This window comes from Gadus macrocephalus, chromosome 1, assembly GCF_031168955.1.
Source record: "Gadus macrocephalus chromosome 1, ASM3116895v1".
Lineage (NCBI taxonomy): Eukaryota > Metazoa > Chordata > Actinopteri > Gadiformes > Gadidae > Gadus > Gadus macrocephalus.
Genome location: NC_082382.1, coordinates 21,294,041 through 21,320,188, shown reverse-complemented (window position 1 = coordinate 21,320,188; position 26,148 = coordinate 21,294,041). Strand labels below are relative to the sequence as shown.

Genomic DNA, 26,148 nt, shown 5'->3' with positions numbered 1-26,148 from the left:
TTACTTTATATTTGTATTGTATTTAATTGTTTAATCGAATAGCAAAAGACGACGCGATCGTCTGTTGCTGGGAAACGGGCGATCGCGTCAAATGACGTTGGAAGGTTCTTGATCATTCATAAATGCGATTAAACAATTAAATACAATACAAATATAAAGTTAGCAACGCCAATAAATGTTAATGGTAAAATAAGTGTTCTGTCTTGTCACGCTCAATGAAGGAGTGCAATGAACGAGCATGAAAGTTCGCGAATGTTCAAGAACCTTCCTACGTCATTTGACGCGATCGCCCGTTTCCCGGCAACAGACGATCGCGTCGTCTGTTGCTATTCGATTAAACAATTAAATACAATACAAATATAAAGTAAAAACAAGTGTTATCTAGCGATCCGTTATCTGTATTATGTTATTTCATCTTTTGGAAACATGAGCCGAATGTTTTTTGCAACCTGCCCGGCAACAGACGATCGCGTCGTCTGTTACCAGGCAGGTTGTCAAGATGTAAACAACAGATGACGTAGGCCGGTACAATTTTCGCCCCCGGTACAATTTTAAAGTGACAGCTCCGCTCTGATAAACGAGATGACGGGTGACGTCACATTCAGGGCTCCGCTCTGATAAACACTCTACTGGTGTGTAAAAAGAGTTCTGCCAACTAGCCACTGTTATTCACAAACGTCAGCAAGTAAACAATGTGGAAATTAGAGTCAACTCGGCTGATACTGGGCTGAATTTCACACACTAACAACATGCCGACAAGCTGTTGCGGTCCGGGATTATACACAGCGTTATAACAAGGATTCAGGAGGTTATTTCTAAAGGTTTAAAAGGAGAGTGACAATAAAAGAAAGCCTTCATTTTCATCCAGAGTTACGAGTTGTCTGAATGAGGAAAGTGACGGTTTCTCCGTCAAGTGAACCGCCCGTCTTTGCTCTTTTTTTGCCAACCAGTTTACGTGCAGGATTCCAGAATCATAACGATAACATTCAACGTGTCTATTAATATGGCAGCAACATTTTACACCAGTTTTAGAATGTTCACTTGTACAACAGATGTTGAACACCAACATGCTTATGTAAAATCAGCATAGTTCGATATTCAGCCATCGACAGTTCTGCGTCATAGCCTACGTCAGCCTACTCAGACAATGTTCTAAATATCTTAAAAAGGGTGGATGTCAATAATTAAATGAAAAATCATGTATGATAAAATTATATAAAAAAATAAAAAGAGTATTGATTTGTTCAGAAAACCTTCTCACTTGCAGTTACAGCCAGAGGCCGCCAGGGGGGGGGGGGTGCTGCAGCACCCTAAGCACCCCCACTTCCCGCGTCCCTGAGACACATGTTGACATCAGTCATGACATGACTCCTCCTATGGGTGGGTCGTTTATTATAACATGATTCACATTCAAGCACTATCGTTTATAGAGGAAGTAAACATGGTTATGTTACACTGAATTATCAATATTGTATAGCATTTCTAAACTATAAAATGGCAGTTTCCGGCAGAAAATGCTGAGGGTGCTGTAGTGAAAAGTGAGGTTTGAAATGTTTGATTAAAGCCACATAGTTTAAGACGTAAAGAAATGTTAAATTGCTTAAGTGAAGGTATTTGAACAGTCTAAATCGAGTAAACAATGTAAACATGCAAATCATTTAAAAAAATTTACAATGGTTGGAAACAAATAAAGTGAAGTTTAACAATATTCTCTCAAATATTTTATACCTCCTTTTTCAAAAAAAAAATTCTCTCCGAAAGAATAAGAAATAGAATATATATTTGTACGGAATTAGAGCGCTTCATGCAGCACTCTATAATTAAAACAAAACAGCCAAAGGGTTCCAAAAAAGTCTTTTAATAAGAGTTGTTATCAATGAGAAAAATACTGATTCAGAAAAAAACAAGTATTTGGCCAGTAGGTTAAAATCTGCAGCCCATAAACGTGTCCCCATGAGCTTCATATTGTGGAAACCGTCAATAAATAAACTCTATTCAAGTTAAAAACACCTCAGTAGAAACATTTGCAAAGAAAGAAACAAAAAACACAGGCTGTATTGTTCAAAAAATCCTTTTACATTTCTTTTTTTAAATAAAATATTTTATTCTCAATTTCAACCATTATAGCTTTCTATAGCCTTCCATAAATAAATTATTTTTTTCTTTGTATAAAAAAAAAAGATAATTCATATATCAAGAAGAGTACTCCTTGCGGCGCACACACACACACACTGCGGCCTTTCTGATTGACGTCCGCAGGGCAACGTTAAATTAAGATTGTTCAGAAAGACGCGCACACATATGTACATCAAGTGTGCCTTTACAATATATAGTGGGAATTCTTTTATAAAGATTGAAAATGTAAAAAGCCATCGTGTGCGTGTATGTGTGTATATAAATAAAAATGTCTTTCATAGAAACATGACACAATCTCTCGTGATGGTGCATTTCATTGGCAGTAGCATCAAAAATATATATGTAGAAAGGGGGCGGGGCATCCGTGACCATGTGCCTCCAGACCATCCACGAGGGGAGGGAGCGGGGTTCAATAAGGGCGGTCGTCTAGCTTATTTCTTTGCTACACCACAGAGCCCCACAAACAGTGAGACACACACACAATTCATTATTCACACCGAGGACGCTAGTGGTTGGGTAATTCAGTCCAAGACCCTCCTACACACACACACACACACACACACACACACACACACACACACACACACACACACACACACACACACACACACACACACACACACACACACACACACACACACACACACACACACACACACACACACACACACAAAAGCCCAGAGTAAAACCCCACAGTTTTGTCTGTGGCAAAATCCCAGACCCTCGTCTCAGCCTCCCATTGGCTCAGCCAGGTGGGCAGCTGGGGGGGGGGGGGGGGATGGGGGTAGTGGTGGAGGAGGCCTCGGGGGTGCCCCCTACAGGTAACTGGAGGCCAGGAAGGCGTGCTGCTGGCTGACGCGGCTCTGGTGGATCAGGGCGCGGTCGTAGGCCACCTGGACGGACTTGCGGACGCTGGTCTTTCGGCCCTCCATGATGCGCAGCTTGTCGGCCGTCTGGTCCCGGCCCAGGGTGGACAGCTTGCTGCGGGGGAGCCACTGCCTGGGGAGGGAGGGTGGGGGGGAGGGCTGGGTGTCATCTGGGATCCAGGCAGCAGTCCTTCTATGTGGTAGCAGACTCTAGGTACAGATCTAGAGTCTGATTTGTGAGGCTTTGGTGTTTTAAGTGATATTGAACCGGCGTTTAATTGCCCTTCGTTACATAATCCGTTACAACAAACAAATCCAATTATTAATAAACGGCAATAATGTCAACAATTTATTCATATTTGACCAAAGCTAAATAGGTACTAACTAATTCAGCACCGATGTCTAGACTGTGGCTTAAGACCAGAATACTACTCTGGCCAATTTCAATAATTAGCCAATAATGCACCCACTTTAGGGCGCATGAGTTGTTGATGAGTTGACGTCTGGGTTGGTTTCCCTGGCTACCGTCACTGTGAGGGTTAATTTGTTATTAAGCGTGTTGTTCTGATAATCGCTCGGACGCCTCAGTCTCTGCCTACTTTCAAGTTGTGTTATCTTGTAACAAATGATCAAGCAGACGCTTTTGCGCAGTCGTGAACCTGTTTTGGTTCTGCGTCGGGTTTTAGTGAGCGGACCAATCACAGCCCTTGCTACGGCGTCGCCTCGACGCAAGGTTACAATGTTTTGGGAGGCGCACGTCAGGCGCTTGCGGAGGACGCAAGGAGTGTCCGCGAGGACGTAAGGGGTCCGTAAACGTAAACCCCCTTGCGCTGCGTCGACGTGGAACCGTAACGAACCCTTTAGGCACAGCAGGAGACGCGGTGTGAACGGGGTCAAGGTGTGTCACGGTGTGAGCGAGACGGTGGGTGTGTGTGAGCCCTCACCATGTGCGCTTGTTGTCGAAGAAGAGCACCAGGTAGAGCCTCTCCCCGGCCTCCTCCTGCCGGGCCTCCCCCAGCTGCAGCACCTCCTTGGGGGGGACGGGGATGGGAATGCCGTTGTGCAGGACGCCGTCCTCCGGCATCTCTGGGTCGATGATCTGAGGAACGCACAGGAAGAGCTTCAGCCACTGGGCGAGGTGGGGCCGAGCTGGGCTCAATGACGCTAGGTGGGGCCGAGCTGGGCTCATTGACGCTAGGTGGGGCCGAGCTGGGCTCAATGACGCTAGGGGGGGCCTCGCTGTGCTATATGATGCTAAATGATGCTAGGTGGGGTCTCGCTGTGATAAATGACGCTAAATGATGCTAGGTGGGGTCTCGCTGAGATAAATGACGCTAAATTATGCTAGGTGGGGTCTCGCTGTGATAAATGATGCTAAATGATGCTAGCTGGGGCCTCTGTGTTAAAGGACGCTAGGTGGTGCCAAGCGGTGCTTTATTGTGGATGCTAGGCTGAAGGCTGAGCGGTGCTACGTTGTGCTAAAATCCACTCAGCTGTGCATTATGATGTCAGGTGTTACAAAGCGGTGCTACAATGTGCAAAATATTGCTTAATATTTAGAAGTTGGTGCTTAAGGAGGCCGAGCCGTGCTAGACGCTGCTAGGTAGGGCTGGGTGATTATCAAATTTTGACCGCGATTTCGATTTTAGCGTCAAATGATCACAAAAGTAACATAATCTAGTTTTTTGATAAAAAAATTAATGACATTTATTTCATTTTATGTTTTATAGAAAGGGCAGAACAGCTGGACACATGATATCTTTATATTATTTTAGATTGCAACATTTTCTTTTTGACTATTTTGTGTATTTTTTTAAGGTCGAAATTTCAAAGTTCACAGTTCCAAAGTTTTAATTGGAAGAGACATGCTGAATAAACACATCCTGTTTTCAAACTCAAAAATAAACGTTTGAATAATCGTGATTTCAACATTGACCAAAATAATCATGATTATGATTTTCCCCATAAGGGAGCAGCCCTGCTGCTAGGTGGTGCGGAGCAGGCCTCACCAGCGCGGGGTAGGAGGGGTACCCCCTGCACTTGGCCCAGACCAGGTCCAGAGGCTCCAGCTCATCCTCAGACACCTGGCTGCTGTCGCCTGGACAACCAGCAGGAGGAACCACAGCGTTGAGATTAGCACAGCGAAGAACGCAATGTACAAACGTTACAAAGGATTACGTCGCTGCCTGAGATGTTTTGGGAGTGTAGACATCGAAACGTTGGGTTGAACACGAAGCAAACGGGTCAGACTGGTCGGTCGGTTCACAGGGACGAAGACGCCGCGACTCACCGGGGGCGGTGTAGTGGCAGTCTCCGTTCAGGACCTCGAGGAAGGGCACCTTGGACAAGGCCGGCTTGCCAAGGCTTCTCTTGAGAGGCGTGCTACTGGGGGGGGGGGGGGGGGGGGGGGGCAGCACACAATGTCTTTCAGTTATTTCAGACCTTCTTCAAAGCATCAACTCACAGACCATCCATCCATCCATCCAGACAGCCATCCAGACATCCATCCATCAATCCATCCAGACAGCCAGCCATTCATCAATCCATACAGACGCATAAAAGCAATCCTAAATAAGCACTTCAAAAGCAATAATTGCTCAATACAAAATGACCGGGGGTGGGGGGCAGGAGGGGGCGATATCATGATGCCTTACATGTTTTTGTGTAGCGATGGGGGGGCGGGCCGGCAGAGGGAGTCGGGCCGGCCGTCTCCGTGTCCGTTCAGCCCGTTGGGGAGACCTGCAGGGCAGAGTCGGTGTTCAGCAGACACAATGGACGTTCACTCATGACTAAATGACCTCCACAGGTCACTCAAACCCCCTGACAGTATCGCCCTGGTCATCCACTTAGTTGTATATACATTTAAAATATTCTTCATTGCTGTTAAAACTTATATTGTATTTTATTTGATTTATTTTTTTAAGCACAGAAAATACAGAGTATACCACAAACATTTCACTGCACATCCTGTACGAGTAAGTGACTAATAAAAAATCTTTGATTCTTGAATCTGAGTGATGAGAAAGTAAGCATAACACGAGCAGCCATCAGTACAGGTCCATTGTAGGTCGCAAATATTGGTGTTTTTACTGCTACAACCATGGACGACCAATAATACGACCAATACGAGCCAATATACGAGTCAATGGATCCTTGCTTCAGCACAGGATTAGTAGTGTGGATCCGTCTAGGTTTGCAAGCTTGCGCAATCATGCCAACTGCCGGTCTCCAAGCTCCATTTCCACACTGAATCATGTGTCAGATCGTTACGTAAACCTGGCCCCCCGCCAAGTCCCTGTGACTAACACAGGATGACTAACAGAGCAAAGGTCCGTGGAGCATCGCTGCATCTCTCGGTTAACAATATTCACTTGCCAAAATACGCCAACGTTGGACCCCCGTGGGGGTGGATAGGGCAGAAGGATGCTGCTACTTGCATTTTGTACAGTTTGAGTTTAGAAAGAACCAGATTCAGTAACTGCAATTTTAACGTGTTTCGTCATTTTGATTCCTATATTGCTACTCTGCACTGGATGTTAACCGATGACCGTTTGACCGATGGTTGACCGTATCAACGTTAACCGATCAAAATTGTCGCTTGTCTGTAAAAATAAATAAAAACAGATGATCAGATGAGGTGACTTATTCGAAGTCTATTCCTCCGTTTAATTTCTCCTCAAGTCTTAATTATTCCCGCATGCGAGCGGCGGAGAATATGATATCTAAATTATTATGGACAATAGACTAAACGCTATAAGACTACAGTTAGCCATCTCATTCCATCTCCAGATCTTTTTGTGTGAAGTCAAAAACATTATCCCTCATCCTACATTTTTCCGTCTCCTCCAAACTAAACAAGCGGAGCTGTCATTTTCTTAAATGAGCAGCGGCAATGTTGCAAATGAGTGCCTCCTAACGCTGCCCTCTTCCGATTGGCCCCTGGTAAATCTCGCGCAGGGTCTCGACGAGGTCCGCGCCATCACAGAACATTGTGGGCGTTCGAGCCCGCTCCCTACACACGGTCAACTTACAGTAAGCATGCCTCGTGGTTCAATTCAAACACAGGTCGTGCCGCGGTTAGAGCCACTGCCTCTCACTCGGAGTGTGTGTGTGTGTGTGTGTGTGTGTGTGTGTGTGTGTGTGTGTGTGTGTGTGTGTGTGTGTGTGTGTGTGTGTGTGTGTGTGTGTGTGTGTGTGTGTGTGTGTGTGTGTGTGTGTGTGTGTGTGTGTGTGTGTGTGTGTGTGTGTGAGTCTGAGGCAGAACGGGAGAGAGATAAGCAGAGTTACGAAATAGCAGGCGGCTGGCGCGGCTCGAAGTGGCTGTCATTTCAATTTAGTTAATAATTATTTTAATCTGATCGGTTAACCGGTATCAACCGGTTAATGAGGCTCGGTGGCCGGTCAAGAATACGTTACATTTTTCGCCATCCCTACTCTAACTTGATCCAACATAAAGCTAGGTTGCGTGGTACTCTTTGTAGCCGCAACTGAACTACTCCAGCCAGCTGCTCTAATGGACATCGCATGCCTCGGTTGCGTTTCCTCTCGCGGATGGCTTTGGATCGAAGCACCGGCGAGAGAGCCTCGATCGGTTCACGACTCCACCGGTCTCCGACGCCCGCAGGGGGGTCCCCTCCATCTCGCTGTCCGAGCCGATGTCGGGCCCCGAGGCCCAGCAGCAGCGGGGCGTGGCGGGGTCCCCGGCGGGCGGGAGGCTCTTCAGCGGGGTCTTGGACGGGGTGGAGGCGGGCGTGGAGGAGGGGGTGCTGACGGTGGAGGTGGGGGTGGGGGGGACGCTGGAGGCCGCCTCCTCGGGGGCCTCGCTCTTCCCGTTGAGCGAGGGGCCGTCTGGGGGGTGGCGCCGTCCGTTCTTCGCCTTCTTGAAGAGCACCGAGGTGCGGCGGCCCACGCCGGGTGGTGGGCGGCCGCGGGGGGGCGGCGCAGGTCGGGGACACGCCGTTGGTCAGCGGCGCGGCGGGCAAAGGGGGCGGGGTTACCTGTGGCGCCTCCGCCTCCTTCTTAACGCAGATCGTGTCGCCGGCGGCGCCTGCGCCGTCGGAACTCTCGCTGTCCATTTTGAGGCGCTTTACAGTGGCGCGGCTCGCCCGTGATCGGCCGCAGGGTGGGGGGCTCCAGGGGCGTGTCCCTCCTGGCGAGGGGGCGGGGCCGGCCCGGTGAGCTCCAGCGTGGGCGGGGACGTGGATTTGAGGTCATCTGAAAAGACGGGAGGGGAAGGAAGGGGGGGGGGGGAGGGGGAGGGGGGGGGGGGAAAGAGAATACTGCGTTTCAATTGGATACCGAGGGCCGTGGAGCTGGGCGATGAATGTCCATTTACTATGTGGTGTGATGTGGCGTCGCGGAGGGGTCGCGTTGGAGACAATGACGTCCGTTTGTGATGGTTTTTCTATCATGCTGTCGACGCGTCAAACCACCCGGCTGAGTCGCGCCCACCACCTCAGCGGAGGCTGAGCCCCTTTAACTTTTTTTTTTTTTTTGCGCCCTCACAACTGCGGACTCGACCGTTCACTGGTTAACCCCGAAAAGATGAGAGCGGGAACGAGGAAGGGCAGGACTCACAGCGGTGTGAGCCGGGCCACCCTGTGCTACTGGAAACCGACAGACGGGACACACAGACACAATGACAACGGCGACTCCTTCTCTGGACGGGGCTGGGGTGAGATGGCATGGCTAATGGGGGTGGTGGGTCTATGAGGGAGGGGAGTAGGGGGGGGAAGAGGTGCAGACACTAGGGGGGGGGGGGGGGGGGGGGGGGAGAGAAAGAGAGAGAGAGAGAGAGAGAGAGAGAGAGAGAGAGAGAGAGAGAGAGAGAGAGAGAGAGAGAGAGAGAGAGGAGAGAGAGAGAGAGAGAGGAGAGAGAGAGAGAGAGAGGAGAGAGAGAGAGAGAGAGAGAGAGAGAGAGAGCTCTATGGCCGAAGGAGACTCTGGAGGGACCCCTACTTACTAGACTGGAGTCAGTGGGGTGGTTTGGGTTGGTGCGTGGGGGGGACCCTGGCTCAATTACCTGAGGACAATGTGCCATTAGCTCATGTTAGCTTTGTTTCGTTGCGTTTTTTTCGTTTTGTTAAACAGCGTTTTCGGCATTGAGAGGACAGCCGGATTGCGGTCGCTACGGTAATCCCCCACCTTTATCGCAGGACGACGAAAACCGCCCGCCGTCGGTTTTTCGCCTCGGCTCCGCCCTTCGCCGTGCGCTCCTCCTCCTCCTCTTCCTCCTTCACATCGACGCAGTCGTCGCCGTCGTCGTCGTCGTCGCCCGCCGCCGCTCTCGTGGCGGTCCTTGCGGCGGCCGTTGAGCGGGCCGCGGCGGGGGGGACGGTCCCTGGCGGAAGCGGACGTTGTGGATCTCGCGGCGCAGCAGGCGGACGCGCCGCGTGCGGGCGCCGCTGCCCCGCAGGAGGTCACCACGTCCAGCTTGTCCAGCAGCTCCTTCAGCTGCTCCTCCACAGACATGTGGAGCCGGTTGGCCGGGTCCAGCAGGCTGTCCACTGGGGGGGAGGGAGGGGGGGAGAGAGGGGGGAGGAGAGGGGGGGAGGAGAGGGGGGAGGAGAGGGGGGGAGGAGGGAGAGAGAGGGGAGGGGAGAGAAGGGGAAAGAGGGAGAGAGGGAGAAAGAGGGGGAGAGAGAGGGAGAGGGGAGAGAGGGGGAGAGGGGAGAGAGGAGAGAGGGGGAGAGGGGAGAGAGGGGGAGAGAAGGGGAAAGAGGGAGAGAGGGAGAAAGAGGGGGAGAGGGAGAAAGAGGGAGAGGGGAGAAAGAGGGGGAGGGGAGAGAGGGGGAGAGATGGGGAGAGGGGAGAGGGGAGAGTGGGGCAGAGAGAGGCGAGATGGGGAGAAAGGGGGGGGGGGGGAGACCGGTAGGCCAGATAAGTATATCTTCTTCCATACGTCATGTATCCAAGTCTGGCGGCAGTAGCTCAGGAGGTAGGGTGGTTTGGCTAATAATTGCAAGGTTGCTAGTTCGATCCCCGGCTCCTCCTAGCTGTGTCAAGCGTCGAGGTGTCCCTGAGCAAGGCACCTAACCCTAACTGCATCCGACGAGCTGGCTGTCGCCTTGCATGGTTGACTGCGTCGCCGGTGTGTGAATGTGTGCATGAGTGGGTGAATGTCCGGCAATATTGTAGAGCGCTTTGGATAAAAGCGCTTCATAAATGCAGTCCATTTACCATTTACTATCCAATCCCTGCACAAATGTTATTTTATGATTGTATCCTTGATTAGCGATTTTGTAGCAAAGCCTATCCATTAGCCACTGAGCTATGGCAATTACATGCAAACACACGAGACCACTACACCCTGCAGCCAAGGATTTCTCTTTAAAGACGATGGCTCAGATTTCAAGTAATCCTATAATCCCTCAAATAACTAATCTCCACAAAATCGACTTCATTCTTAGCAAGTAGAGTTTTGAAAGTCTGTCACTGCAGGAGACATTTACATTTACAAGTAGGGCATTTAGCAGCCGTGTTTATCCAAAGCGACAATTACAACAAGTATATTTGCCATAAGAAAGAGAAACAATATATCGCTGTCGGTACAGTATGGATGTTCATAGAACCAAGTGCCAAGTACTAACAATCGCTAGGTTAACCCATTCCCCGTACACAACAAAGATAGCTAGGATAAGATGCTACATAACTAAGTACTATAACCAAGCACGACATCCAATAAGTGCGTACATTAAGTGCCAGGACGTACAACATAAAACAAGCAGGGGGAGGGACGGGGGTGGCTATGCAGAGCCTAGGCGAACTCTGAACAGGTGAACTCTGAACAGGTGAACTCTGAACAGGCGAACTCTGAACAGGTGAACTCTGAACAGGTGAACTCTGAACAGGTGAACTCTGAACAGGTGAACTCTGAACTCTGAACAGGTGAACTCTGAACTCTGAACAGGTGAACTCTGAACAGGCGAACTCTGAACAGGCGAACTCTGAACAGGCGAACTCTGAACAGGTGAACTCTGAACAGGCGAACTCTGAACAGGCGAACTCTGAACAGGCGAACTCTGAACAGGTTGAGTGGCCCCTGAGGCTCCCAGACTCACCGTCCTCCCAGGTGCAGCTGTAGAAGTTCTGCTTCTGGGGCGACTCGGCAAGGAGGAGCCCCGTGTCGGGGTCCAGGCCCGTGTTGGCGGCCTGCCGCTGGGCGTGCCGCAGCACGGCGCCCCCGAGGTCCCGCAGCCGGAGCGCCGCGCGGTGGAACACCGTGTCCTTGGCGTTGTACAGGAGGCAGTTGGACACCATGAGGTTGAAGTCCAGCTCCAGGTCCGCCAGGCAGCGGTAGGCGTGCGCCTCCATCTTGGAGCGCATGCAGGAGAAGTCCATGGGGGCGGTGATGAAGTCCAGGTAGTCGGGCACCTGGGGGGGGGGGGGGGGGGGACAGTACTGTCAGGGGACTGCTCGTCTCCGCCCTCACGCGGTTGGATAAATCTAAAGAGGCTCCTTCATGCTAAAGAGGTTGCTTACAATGATTCCCCTTTGGTTAGAGCTAGAAACTAGTTCAATGGATTGAGTGTTTTCAGCATTACTTGAAAGTTGGATTAAAGTGCCCGTACCCCTCTTATTTGTTTACGAGAGTTCTACTATCCACACTGCCATGAAAACGTTGCCACTTCCGCCACCCAGCCAGCAGAGCTACATTTACATTTAGCAGAGGCTTCGCTCCAAAGCGACTTGCAACGATTAATGCACACATTCACACACCGACGGCGGAGTCAAACATGCAAGGCGACAGCCAGCTCGTCGGGAGCAGTCAGGTCGAGGTGACTTGCTCAGGGAAACCTCGACACTCGAGCTAGGAGGAGCCGGGAATCAAACTAGCAACCTTCCGCTACGCTATTCTGATTCACACAGTTCAACAGACCGGAGCGGACCGAACTCATTAGTAGTCTCCCCACTACTAACGGTGTGGATGGTCTCACACACTGCGACTACAACCAGGTGGCATACTCCCATATTGTCAGGAGCACTGCAACTGGAAGTAATAAAGCCCTCTTATCGTCTCCGGTTTCTCTTCTCATCCTCTCGCGTTCATCGGCTCGTGGACCCAGCGTGGCGCTTCACACGCTGGGCTCCGAGCTGCACCCACCTCCTTGATGTCCACGGGCTCTGAGAAGATGTTGGCCAGGTCCTTCTCCTGCAGCTGGTCCAGGGTGGCCCGCAGCAACACCAACATGGGGGTCAGCCGCATCTCCAGGGTCGCCTGCTGAACCTTAACCTGGAGGAGGATGAAGAACACCGCAGACAATGAGGAGGGTGGGGGACAGTAGGGAACGCATGGAAAATCTTGTCGTTTTTTTTTTATCATTTAAGATGCGTTCAGGATTACAACAAGCTTGTCCCAGTAGTAATTAGCCATTATCTTCATGAATAGCCTAGCCGGAAACAGGGCAAGACATTTACTATTTAGTTATTTATAATTGTAGGCTTATACATAGTTATCTCAGAGACATGTAACTAAGTAGCAGGTAAGGGCACCCTGCTCATGGTAGGCGGTTTACATTGGGTAAACTGGTCAAAAATAAATTTTTCCAATCTAAAATGGAACACAGATATGTATCCAGCTGTTCTGCCCTTTCTATAAAACACAAAAAAAGGGATTTTGTTAGTAATAATAACAAAATCGAAAAACTCGATTATGTTAATTTTGTGATCGTTTGGTGCTAAAATCTAAATCGATCTAAATTCGATTAGTCGCCCAACCCTACTGTCAGTGACACGTTTCGTACCCAAGTCTACCACAAGGTTTGGTATCCTTTATGTTGAGGCTTTCTTATATGTCTGCACACTCACAAACTAGCAGCAAGGAGCTGTACCAGCGGAGAGTGGGGGCGAGTTACCTGCTCTCCTTTGAGCTTCTCCCTCTTGCGGATTAGCTCCACCAGCAACCGCGCCTTCTCCAGGTCGTGCCGTAGCTTCTGCCAGTACCTCAGGGCCTCCACCGCTGCAGAAACCTTCTCATCCACCTCGGGCTGGAGCACACACACACACACACACACACATACATACAAAAGGTGAGCTGATGTAACTTTCAGTGTGTATTACATTTATCAGTTTATTCAGGCTGGCGTAAACAGAAATTAGCTGGGCGGGGCCAGCATGTCGTTTTAAAGTTTAGCTTTTGTTTGATTGTTGAAGACCTGTTTAACAGATTTTGAAAAGAAGGATGGAGCCATAAGCCTCCTTCCCCTTTTAAACACCACATAATACCAATACTGTTATTTCACAGACATAAATTACAATTAAAAACATATTTTCGGGAACATGGAATACAAACCACAATCCCTCTTACTATTAATAAGATAACACAGACGTGTCATCGTGTACATTTCTTTTTACATGAAAAATATATATTAGAAAATCTTGATCGCCAAATATCGGTTGAAATGGCCTACTTCGTTGAATTGAGGCCACCATTAAACCATGCTAATCAAAAAGGCGGGCCCACCGGTTCAGCGGGCCTCGGTGGTTGGACGTTGGTGTGCAGCCGACGAACAAGTGGAACACCGTTCCGTGACTGGCGCTTCAGAAGCCAATAGTTGTGCATCCTCTGCATGAACTGGGTCTTCCTCTGGAAGAGAATCCCCTTGCAGATTATGTTCAGCCTGCGGGCAAGAGATAGATATCAATTAGTGCTATCCCCTGCACACCTCAAGGCCTTATATTCCACATTTAGGAGAAACTGTGACCCAAAGGGTCCTGCATTGAATTCAGATTTGTTTCGCGGCAGGTCGAGGTAAGGTGTCTTGCTCAAGGATACCCAAAGGTAGACTCATATAGCCGGCCCACAGCGCTATATCATGCCTACATCTACATCCATATTCTGAGGCCAAAAAAAAAATATAAGTTTGGTTCCTGTTGGTTGTCAGTTGAGGTCATGGGTAGGTAGGGAATTTATTTTATTTTTTTATTTTATTTTTTTATTTTTTCCAGCGGCAGCGAATGATAGGTAGGTTGTTTTTTATTTAAAAACGAGAAAATTCGCTCATCCTTGTACAGAATGAAGAGGTGCTGTACAAAAACGTAATTATAGTTTGCATCCATTTTTTTTCTTTTTCTTTTTTTTTTAAAGCTCAAAATAATTTGGGTCGCACATAAATTGACAGGGTCGGTCGAAAACCGGAACCGAACAAAAACATTATTTTGGCCTGAGGGAAAAGTCCCGCCCCTTCACCACAAGCAAGCATCCAATAGGCCTGGGGACGCTGGGGTGAGTGTGGTTGGATCTATTCAATTTGTGTAGCCGTTAATCACAGTTACAGTCTCAAAGGGCTTAACAGGTCATATATTTATAACACCCCCCGCCCCCCCTAGCCCTAGCCCCCCAGAGGACAAGAAAAAAATCCATTAGCTAGCAAGGAAGAAATCCTGAGAGGGAACGCCGTTTGGAATCCTTCCTTCGAGGGACGCTCAGACATACATACAGGCAGATCACCATGGTAACCGTTGCTGCACTCAACAGCTGCTTAACGTAGGTTCATATTGTGCCTGATGACATGTCAAAGGGAAGGACATCCAAGTATTAAAAAATGTATTGTGTCCCCGTGGTTGTGAGTATTGCCAGCTTTGCATTTGTATGATGTGTGTAGGGCTGCCCGATTATGGGAAAAATCATAATCACGATTATTTTGGTCAATATTGAAATCACGATTAGTGTTATTATTACTTTGTAACTGAGAACATTGAAATTCAACTGAAAAAAAATACACAAAATGGTCAAAAAGAAAAATGGTCAAATCTAAAATAATGTTCAGATATGTATCTAGCTCTATCGGCAGCTGATTCTGATAAAAAAACAAAAAAAAAAAACTTGATTATATTCGTTTTGTGATCGTTTGACACTAAAATCGAAATTGAGATCGAAATTCGATTAATCGCCCAGCCCTAGATGTGTGTGTATGTTACTGATTGCCAGAGAGGAATGTGTTGCAGGCATGCTACCTCTTGATCACTTGGATTTGGATGTAATGCTTTGCTATGTCATAGGCTATGTAACTAATAGATTATAACAAATTAAACATTATACGTTTATTTATTTACAGATGAGACATTTAATGGTTTGGGGTCAATATAGTTCTTGATCCACTCTTCCTGGTTAGAGGGAATCACCTATCAATCATTATTGATACATGCCCTAAACTCATGATGGGGAAATTTTGAAAGACTTAAAAATGGGCTGATTTCAGGAGACGATCAGGGGATTCAGGATCTCTTCTGCACAAGACGCATTGTAGACAAGACGCATCGTCATTAGGTTTAGTCACCGAGACAATTAATCCCGTCCTACATTTAACGCTGTGAATTTAGTTTACATGCATAGTTAGTTACTAGAATCTGAAGCAACACTATGCTTATTTGAAACGTGTACTTAATAACCACGCTGTCTGCTGCAGCCGGCCTCATGAAGAGCTCTGGAGGGGCGCCATGGACAGCACTCCTTTCATGGTCACCCACTGGTTTAACAAAGAGTCGGTGGGTTTCGCCAATACACTTCCATGGGCAAAATAAAAACACGGAGGCTGCTTCTGTCGCAGCAGCCGGTTTTGTCACTTGATGAAGTACTAAATATAATAGGCAAACGAGCCCTGCAGCCTTGAAAGTGATCAGCCCATGAACAACGCGGTAATTGGTCTACGTCACAGTAGTAAAAAGGAGTGCCAATATTTGACCTCAGCAATGTCCATTGCCAGATCACGTTTAAAATATATTTAAGCATTCTATTTATGCGACGATATGTTATGAAAAGCCTAGCCTAAACAATTAGGAACCGATTTAAAATAATGCATTTTATGATTAGAAAATTACCTTGTTTATCTTCCTTGATATAGTACCAGTTTATAATATAGATGTACATAATATATAAACCGGGATGCACCAGTTTAAGGAATTTGAACAAAATGGACAATTCTTGGCATAATTTCACTGTAATAAAAAAATTGAAAAAAATTTGGTCAGATCAATTGATCTGTAAAATAATGCAGATCACCAATCGATGTGAAATCGATGTCGGACCTGCTTATGTGATCACACATTGAAAATAAAAGTGTGGTCAGTATCAGCCTCAAAAAACCCTGATCGGTCCATCCGGATTGTGACAACAAAAAACCACAACAATTTAGAGTGGAGATTTGGCAAACACTGTACTAAGGGAGAGAATTCAAACAGGCTCATTACACTGACACAGAAGATCACCCCCTCACAGCTCCACGGGGTCGTGGCGACCGTGTGACGGGGGCGGTAAAGAGGGCGTACCTGGGGGTCGGTATGTGCGGCACTGTCGCCACGGGCGACGCAGGGCACTGGACCGCGTCCCCGGCGCCCTTCTTCCCTTTCCTCTTGCCCTGCTTGCCGGCGCCGTCGCCCTTCCGGCCGCGCTTCGGCGTGGTGGGGAGCTCCGAGTAGGCGCTGCGCCCCCTGCTGGCCCGCCGCCGGCTGCCCACCACGCGGCCCTCGCTGTCCCGCTCCGCCTCCTCGTCCGAGCCCTCGTCCTCCTGGCCGGGCGGCGAGTGCACCTCGCAGAAGGCCGTCTTCTTGACGGAGAAGGTGGTGCCGTGCACGCTGGTCTCCCGGACCGGGTCGATCTTCATGAAGAGTCCGGCGCGCTGGGCGCACGTCACGTGGAAGGCCGTGTAGCAGTTGGCCTTGTGGCACTGGATGGCCGCGCCCTGTCCCTTCTGCTTGCACAGGTAGCAGGTGAGCTTCCAGCGGGCCGGCGGGATGTTGGCCACGCCCTCCACGGGCTCCAGAAACACCGTGTTGGCGAAGCACACCTCGGGGATCCAGATGGCGCAGACCACGTGCGCCCAGTGCCCGTCGCTGGTCTGCTTGAAGGCGCCGCCGCGGTTGGGGCAGAGCACGCACTCCGCCGGCCTCTGCGGCGACTGCAGGCAGCAGCGGCACAGCCACTGGCCCTCGGGGATGTAGGGCACGCCGTAGCACTCCTGGTGCACGGCCAGGTTGCACGCGTCGCAGAACAGGATGACGTTGCTGTTGAGGCACTCGTCGTCCAGGCACACGCAGCAGAAGGCGTCGTCGTCGTCCGCCGCGCTCTGCGAGGGCGCCCGGCTGCGCGCCTCGCGGTACGCCTCCTCCTCCAGCCGGTCCACCAGCAGCTCGAAGGTGTCGGCCGAGACGCCGGGGTGGCCGTCGGCCCGGCGGCCCGCGTTGATCATCTCCAGCCAGGCCGCGTCCTCCTCGTCCATGTCGTACTCCGCCTCCGCCTCCAGCTCCTCCGCCGAGCGCTCCATGAAGCGGTAGTACGCCGCGGGCAGGGGCGGGGCCTGCGCCGGCCGGAACGTCTCCAGCAGGCGGAAGGTGGGCTCGGGGAGGGCCGCCACGGCGCCGCCCTGGTGGGGGCCCCCCTTGTCGGGGGTCTGGGGGTGCGAGTTGGGCCCGTGGTTCTTGGAGAAGGGCGAGGACTTGACGGAGGAGCTCTTGGGGTCCTTCCTGCGGCCGCGGGGCGTGGCGGGCTTGCGGACCGCCTGGGGGCCGCTGGCCGGCGGCGAGGGCTGCTCGCTGTTCTCCTTGTTGCTGTTACACTCCACGATGTCCTGCGCCATCATCTCGTCCTCCGTGATGACCGCCAGGGGGTCCAGGATGGAGATGCGATGCAGCCTGCCGTCCAGGTCCACCTCCACCACGCGCTGGGTCTGGGAGTAGCTCAGGCCGTCCCGCGTGGGGGACGTCTTCAGGCCGTAGGGCGACGCCGGCGGTTGCCGTGCACCCCGGCGACAGCCGGTGGCGTCTTCGGACCGTCGGCTGCCAGCTCCGGCCCCCCATGCCACTTGGCTCTTACGGCGTGGCTTCGTCATGGACCTTTGACCATGCAGCAACACACGTTATTAATATTCAAGGAAGGACTGCCATTTTACGACAATACTTCATTGGAATGGTGACACAGCCATTTGATAGGGATTTAAACATTTAGGCTGGTGTTATTACTATAGATTACTATGATTGCTGTGGCAAGATCACTGATTAATTGAAATGATGACTTCTTTATTTTAGTATTCAATTCAGAAATCTTCGGCCTCAGCTCACTTTAATTAAAAAAGAATATGTCAAATTACATCTGAGATTTAAGAGATGACAGGCCTCAACTATGATGATCAATATTGGTGATCAGTACATTCGGATGGACTCTTGCCGACAATATGGTATCAACACAACTCAACAAATTTAACCTGGATAAGAAAGAAAAAACACGCATGTCGCAATTTAACTTACTCTTATTAGATAGATGCCTACCAAATTCAGTCGAATTATAGATCAGTTCAATATGCAGATTTAGCCCCTGCAACTACAATCAAGGCTATCCACAACATGACCTGCCAAGCCAATCAACTGCTCCCACACTGCGATTGATGCGCGCCACAGCCAATCATTGTCAAGAATAACACCGCCTCTAATGGCACACACTCCTTATCTTGAGAGCAAAATGTCAGCCATATTTACAGTATTAGAACGTTCTCAAACACTCGGCCACTTATTAAGATCAATTTATAACAAGTAATACATAGGTTCAATGTATATAAGTAATATTAGGAATACATAGAACGTTGTCAAAGTAGTTTTGAGTCCAGAGCGGCTACGATTGCAGCTAACTTTCCTCACCCCGTATGCCTTCACATAGACAACATACAGGAGCAATGCTAATCCATTATAGCTGAAATATTTAACGCCAGCAATTACATGGTTAACAAAATATATCGTTTCAAGTGGGACAACAACCCCTCTTACCTTTTGCAGTGACTGACACAGGCACCCCAACAGTAGGTACCCGGCCGCGTCCACAACCGTCAATATCTGGCCAGTAGCTCCTCTAGAAATACCACCAAAAGTTAGCAGCTAACGTGAGCTAGCCGCGCACCTCAGATTTGCCGCAAACGCCGGTATGTTTTACCGTCTAATTCGCTCCCGTTTTTTCCTCAACATCCCGTATATAATGCCCCAACACAACTAATGTCTTCTCAAAACGCGAACGGGATGGGCGCCCGATCTTAAGTTTAAAAACGGCTTGTTGTCGAGCTAGTTTGTTAGTAGAGGAATGGCTAGCCTGGGCTAGCAGTAGCTGGCTAGCTGTCTATGTGGTGAGCGGAGTTTGGAGAGCGAGCCCGCATAAGCCCCGCCCCTACACTCAACCTCGCCAGCATTTTCGCGCGCGGGCCACTCGCCCGTGAAATCAGCCGGATCTGCAGTATAATGTACAATATTTGGTTCTTCTCACGAAAATGGTTAATAATGTATGGTTTCAATAATTTATAACCAGAAGGTACAAAATAGAAAAAGGATGAGATTTACAAAATGTAGCATGAAATAATGGCCTACATTTTATAAAATGTCAATACCTGACCTCAATGTCTAAAATATTGCATTCGTTTTTATGCACTTTGTGTGATGTATTTTTGCTCATTATGTGTAAGATTGTTATTTTTCGTAGATTTGGTATATATATATATATATAATATCTTAATGCCTTTTATAATACTGTCCCTTTCTTTCTGCTATCAGCCTCTATTTAGTCCGGAATTAATAAAGTAGGCAAAATCTTATCGTACATTACAGGCATGCAGTATTTTAGACTTTATTACAATTTTTGTAAATAAAGCCTACCACCTGTTGATATACACAAACACACTTGTTTGGGTGGATACAACAAGTCATGAGGCCCCCTATTATGGTCAACAGTATCTGCATCGGTCTCTGAGTGAATGAAATATGCAAAATAATACAATTCTAATCATTATTTATTCTAGATTTACTACAATGTTTATGCACAGTATTTTTTAAGTGTAGTATACTTACTAAACCACTAGGGTCAAAGTTGACCCATGCAGTAGTCTGCTTCAAGGAATAAAGTCTGACATGGCTTTAGAGGAGGTTAGTTTAACATCCCGGGGCTACTTTCCATGAGGCCACTTCAAATCCTCACAGATCTAACGCCTGCTGTGCGACTAAGCTGGATGGGCCATTGAGAGCGCACCGCAGTAGGCCTTCTGGTTGAGCCACTTCATTTACCCTGATGCGGCCGGGCATCGGTGGGTCAACCACCAGAGGGAGCTGGGGGGAGCCTAGGGGCCTTCTCGCAGACCTACGGCTCTACGCATACGGCCTGGGTATCATCCCAATGATCCGTCCAGGGACCCTACCTGGGGGACAGCCCTAAACTGTAAAACCAAACTCTAACAGGAAATTCAAATAAGACACAAAAACCAAAACCAAAAAAACTAAATTAAACCTAATGACGTTATCCTTACCTTAAAACAAAAGAAAATCCAAACACTGAATCCAAAACCAAAAATTCCAGTCCCGTACCCACAATCGCTGTACATTCTTAAATAATAGATAAATAATGTATTATTATAAATTTTTAAATTTTGCCCTGGCTGTTTTTAAGGCATCCGGTTCTTTGATTCCATCGGATTTGTCTGATTTACTGGTTGGGTTTTTGATTCCAGAAATTCATATAAACTCATAAACCATGATCACTGCGCAAGACGGACAAATTAAAATAAATCGGCTATATTGAACCGATGAAAATACTCAAAATAAATGAAAAACAGCCATATTTTTTATTTAAAAAAAAGATACATTCATGACGTTGATGTAATGAATTCCAAATGACAGAAGCATGAAACACAGTGTCACATCATTTGTATGTAAACCTTGATTAAAATAATAATACAGTACTCAAAGCCAGTTGTATGCACACATTCTATTTTCCTGCAGGTCTTAAAATATTTTAAATAAAAACGAATTTCTATTGAAGAACCGGTCTTCCAGTTTGAATGAAATACACATACCCGTTTACCTTTCTAAATACTTGAATTGAAGTAGGCTATCATCAACATGTGGTCATTCAAATGAAAACACTGTTTGATTGTTTGTGTATGACGCTTGTGGTCAAATTATAGTGTATAGAATGAATTGATATGGGTTATCAATAGTACCACAGCATTCAGGCACTCTTAGTCATCGTCAGTGTGTTTCTTCTCTTCGAGTCTCTCCTCGGGAATGGCACAAAGCTTCTTACCTCTTTGAAACATAACTCTGTAGGCAGAAAGAAGGCCAAAGAACGTCACACATATGCGTTACTGTGGCCAGGAAACTGACGACTGACAATCATCAGATCTAAACAATACAAAAAACATTTTACATATGTTCTGCATACTACTACGTGACGCAGCTCTTTAACTTATACTTGAGCCCTAATGATTATAAATGTATTTTGAAATACACCTCAAATTGGATTAAAATGTTTTTTTTTTATAAACACAAGGGTCAGCTTAAGTCAGGAGATCGAGCGTATTGATTTATAGGTTGCTAGTTCGATCCCTGGCTCCCCCTAGGTGAGTGTCAAGGTGTCCTTGAGCAAGACACTTATGCTGCGTTCAAGTATTCTCTGCGAACCGACTCGGATCTCGGATCTGACGCCACGCCCACACTTCAAGCGTTTTATTATTTCGCTCAGTCGTTGGAGGAAAACATGGACGCCACCCGGAAAGCTGTTGTCGCGGTAGCATTGGCAGAGGACCAGGCGCTCCAAAATAAGTAGGCTATAGGCCATAGGCAGAGATACGGACGCAGTAAGGTATTGCAGCAATACGAGTGATTGAAATTGCCATTTAAACCACCAAAGTGGTCCAAGCACAATGAAAACAGTTCATACTTCAAGTCACACTGGGCGCATCCATCTTGAATTCTGTCTCGGAATTGTGCTCGGTCACCACTGAGTTCAACCGAGATGGCGAGTTCGCCGTCCGAGGAAAAGGGGCGTGTTTGTGTGTGTCGCTAGGCAACGTTCCTCGGACCTCCGAGACGGATGGATATTAAAACGCAGCATAAACCCTAACTGCTGCTGACCAGTTGGCTGTCGCCTTGAACTGACTCCGCTGTCGGGGAGTGTGTATGAATGGCTCAAGTTGCTTTGGATAAAAGCGTCTTCTAAATGAGAAGTACTAGAATAACATGTATAGTTTTGATTTGTATTTTTAATATTTCTAATTTGGCTTTCACTTCTCTCACTTACGTTTCCATTCCTCAAGGGATAGTGTTGCGTTGTCCCGGCTGTCGTCATAGGGCTTGGGGTCGGGGCAGTCCTCTGGGTCCCTCAGCGTGTCAAAGTAAGGGTGCTCCAGGGCCAGTTCGGCAGTGGGCCTCTCGTCCCCGTCCAGAACCAGCATCTTCTCCAGCAGGTCAATGGCTGCAGCGGAGGGGCCAACGTTGAATGGGTTGAATAATGAATCTCGTACGGATGAATTAACAGACGATACGTTCAGACACTGTTCGCTCTGGAGTACGGCCCCCCATGAAGGAAGTGGGGGTGGCTTAGATGGAAATGCGATAAAACATTTCCGATTCATTAACAGGACTGTACATGGGCTATCTTCTGGGGACCAATGTTTAAAAAGGGTTAAAAAAAGCCTATTGTTTAGAATTTGGCTAGTATACACCCATGAATTTCATTGTCAATAGTCTGCCTGTAGGCTTCTCTCAGGAAGATGCCTTCACCGTAACTGCTCATTAATTACATGTATCTAACACATCACATCTGTAAACAACAAGTGACATTTTTTTATGGAGTGAAAAGTAAGACATTGGAAGAGCAGGAGCAGATGCAGGAGAGGGTTAGAGGTCAGGTTAGAGGTCGGACTCGCCTTGTGCACTGGCCTTGGGAAACAAGGTGGAGAAGTCCTTCCTTGGATAATGCGGGAGGTTCTTCATGTAGCTTTTGGCCTTTGAAAGCAATATAACAAGCACTCAATAACTGTAGACGACGCCGATATTGACTCCACAGAAGCCTCCCTCTCTTGAACCTCTCTTACCTCAGGGCTGTCCAGCTTCTGGATGAATTCTTTCCCAGGGACACCAGTCACTTTCATGATCTGGGTGAGTTGGTCCATATCTGGGATTCCATAGGGTCAAAGGTGAACAGCCTTTCATATCGCCTAAACAGAAATGATTGGATTTGTAAAGATTTGCATTTGCATTCCCCAAATATCCTGTTTTGATTATAAATAGCATAATGGATAAGGATGCACGTTATATATCAATTTTGATAAAAATGTGGGGCATGATGACGCTAATGAAAGTGTCATTTGAATTATGTATTATTCAGATAATACAATTAGATCCGATAAATACAGTTGATAATTTGTAGCCTGTGATTATTTTACAATCGCAGAGGACAAGAGCACGAATTCTATTTGAAATACACGTTCAGCTAGGGTTCCAATAGCAAGGACAAAGTCCCACAATGAGTCACCTGACAATTTGTCATTGACAAGACGATGTGTTAACGACATTTAGCGCGACCATTGGTAGAGTACAAACAGTTTTTGGCAGTTGGCTGCTCACAAACTGCCATTCGTTATTTTAACGGTAATCATATTGGTTATACTTATCGGCCATGATGAATTTGTTATAATCGGTTAGTGTAACGTTAAAAAAATTAAAAAAACATTATCAGGCACACTTAATTACGGTAACAAGAACAACAACAAACGTGCTTAAATTTGAATGTTGTTCTATTCACAAACATCCACAAAAAAAAGGATACAGTCTTTCCCTTTGAAGAGTGTTTTTCCGTTGATCATTTCTGCCATGATGCAGCCCACGGACCAGATATCCACTACAAAGCGGCGGGAGGCAAGGAAACCAGTTTACATGAACCGTTAGAAAGGAACCGTAGAGACACGAATCCACCCACGCCGTGGAATATATTTGGCAAGGGCTCAAAGGCCTGCTACATTCCCATCAAGCCAGACGATTGATGCAAGTATTCCCTGATTACATTCTCCACGATATTCATAATATAACAATAACCCGTTAGCATTTAATCCATAATGAATGTCCTTCCCTTGGTTTTAATGAGCCAAACAGGTCTATTTAACTAAATTAATCAAAATTCTCGAGATAAAACACAATTGACAAAATAACAATGTAGGAAAACTTTCACATTACACCAAGCTGAAAGTACGGGTGGCAGACATTGTGATGGAAGGGACCCTTGAGGAATCCAGCGATACAGATATTAACATGCAACATGTATGGTGTTCTTGCCAGTCTGGGTGTAGTGCATCCAGTTGAGAATGACTTCCGGCGCCCGATACCACCGGGTCACCACGTAGCCCGTCATCTCAGCATCGGTACTGCGAGCCAGCCCGAAGTCGAGGATCTGGAGTCAACAGCACCGAGTTACAACGGTCGTGGTGGACTTTGGGTCAGAAAATAGATGGAAGATCTTGTCTACATGGTTTTCGTTTGAAAGATATTCCTTCTAGACGCTAACCTTTAACTCGCAGTCTTGGTTCACGGCCAGGTTTCCCGGTTTAAGGTCCTATGAACGAAGCGGGAAAATAACATTGTTGTTAACGGAAATTAAGTTAGAATCAAAATAAGGTAAATATTCCAACCCATGGCATATACTGACAACCAAAGCATGGAAAACAAAACCAACAGGTTTTGTGACCTCAGGAAGAGAATAAAAACAAATTTTGAAAAGGTTGGCAACATGTCGGAGGTGGTTCACTGGTTCGGACAATAGGGGAATTTTGGACACTAACTATGCACCAGAAAAAAACATCACCTATCGTGCATTGTTCGAATAAACAACTCAACACTGTTGGATGTCATTAGATTCTACAGGATGAGTCCAATTAAAATGAAGATGCATCGTTGAATATATTGTACAAAAATCTGTGAACTTTTTTTTGCATTCTTGGTGTCAAGTAGTGCAATATATAGGGAACCAGAATTGTAAACTCAAAGAGTTTGAATAGCACTACAAAATGGTGACACCTCAAATGGTGCACAATATAGGCCCACCTGAAAAAATTGGGACACAGTGGTTGTCTATCAGCATAGAAAAGATTGCAAGTAACACTAATCAGGAATAAGGTGCAACTGCTTCGTTCCACCAGAGGTTGTGCCGTATCTGCAGTGTGATTCCCTAATTCAGTTTCTTCTTTGAACAAGGAGGGAATGTAAACTGAAATATTATGCGCAGATGTGGGGTGAGGCTTATTCATGTCCTTAACGTCCCACAACATGCTGCTAGGAATCAGAATAAAGAATACTCATCCTACCTGTTGGGGCAGGGTTGGCCATGACTCAATACAATGAGGAAATAGGACTTACTCTGTGGATGATGCCTGCCTTGTGAATGTACTGTAATATAAAAGGAAAGGAATGACAGTTAAAACACACACACACACACACACACACACACACAGACACACACACACAAAAAGGGATGCAAAATAATGTCTAAAGTATCACGATTTACTGTAACCACCTATAACTCTAACCCCCACATCATTGTTTGAAAAGGAATTGAGGAAATTTGATAACGTCGCAATTTTATTTGAATAGGCCGTGAACTTCGTGGTTGGCCCTCATGACATCAACTACAGCCTCGTTCAACCACAGCCAAAGTCTCGCATTACAGTTTCAAAGGACTATCCAACATGTCGTATTATTTTCATTTCACAGGTAACTCCAGACATGTCCAGATGCTTTGTCAAACTACAACAAATGAACAAAAGGAATATTGTTTTGTGATTTACTGTGGGTCAATGCCAGATAGAGTTGAGCCTGAATTATTGCTATTTCGGTCCTATAACAAGCAATTGTCCCTGCCGATACAGATTCGGCAGGGACAATTGAGATTCTGAATGCTACAGTTTGCTCTTAAATATGTTCAAAATACAGTGTGAATAATTCAAAATGTAAAATGATTTAGACTTAAGACTAACAGTTGATGTTTATCACGTGACACCTTCCCCTTTTCTTAGACCTCCAACATGTAAATCAAGCCACCTAAATAATTGTCAATGATTAATTTTTCCCTAGGTATGTTTTTCTTTTTATGATCATAGTTTGTAGCAGTAATACACATTCTGAGTTTCATTGACCCCCATTCATATCCCATACAAATATCACAAGGAGTAACTTGTTCACAAGAAGTTTTGTTTCACAAAATAAGGAATACCCTGAAAACTCATTAATATAGCACTCGACAACTACTTCTTACCTCCAAGATAACTACTAGTATACACAAATACCATATACTCTAACCAGGAGCCAAGGATAACGCCTCGTCAAATATCGATGAATCCTGATTTTATTAAGA

The 26,148-nt window shown here is 47.1% G+C and overlaps 2 protein-coding genes across 2 annotated transcripts in view; both read right to left on the bottom strand.

Moving 5' to 3' along the window:
• Positions 1-1,748: 1,748 nt before the first annotated feature.
• brpf3b (bromodomain and PHD finger containing, 3b) lies at positions 1,749-19,139 on the bottom strand. The gene is given in 18 exon segments (XM_060060063.1): positions 1,749-3,135; positions 3,947-4,101; positions 5,012-5,100; positions 5,293-5,387; positions 5,657-5,741; positions 7,608-7,917; positions 7,919-8,096; positions 8,098-8,147; positions 8,149-8,216; positions 8,580-8,608; positions 9,242-9,419; positions 9,422-9,508; positions 11,063-11,375; positions 12,106-12,234; positions 12,857-12,988; positions 13,465-13,621; positions 16,269-17,831; positions 18,756-19,139. Coding segments are annotated over 17 exon segments (3,798 nt in total). The 5' UTR covers positions 17,828-17,831; positions 18,756-19,139; the 3' UTR covers positions 1,749-2,951.
• A 1,429-nt stretch (positions 19,140-20,568) lies between these two features.
• mapk13 (mitogen-activated protein kinase 13) overlaps positions 20,569-26,148 on the bottom strand; it is an 8,535-nt gene continuing 2,955 nt past the window's right edge. Inside the window, exons 5-12 of the mRNA XM_060058565.1 lie at positions 25,155-25,184; positions 24,307-24,354; positions 24,078-24,192; positions 23,575-23,646; positions 22,841-22,920; positions 22,673-22,751; positions 22,045-22,218; positions 20,569-21,065 (exon numbers count right to left, since the gene is read on the bottom strand). Of these exons, the coding sequence (XP_059914548.1) occupies positions 20,974-21,065; positions 22,045-22,218; positions 22,673-22,751; positions 22,841-22,920; positions 23,575-23,646; positions 24,078-24,192; positions 24,307-24,354; positions 25,155-25,184 (690 nt within the window). The 3' untranslated portion in view covers positions 20,569-20,973. The remainder of the gene's footprint in view (positions 21,066-22,044; positions 22,219-22,672; positions 22,752-22,840; positions 22,921-23,574; positions 23,647-24,077; positions 24,193-24,306; positions 24,355-25,154; positions 25,185-26,148) is intronic.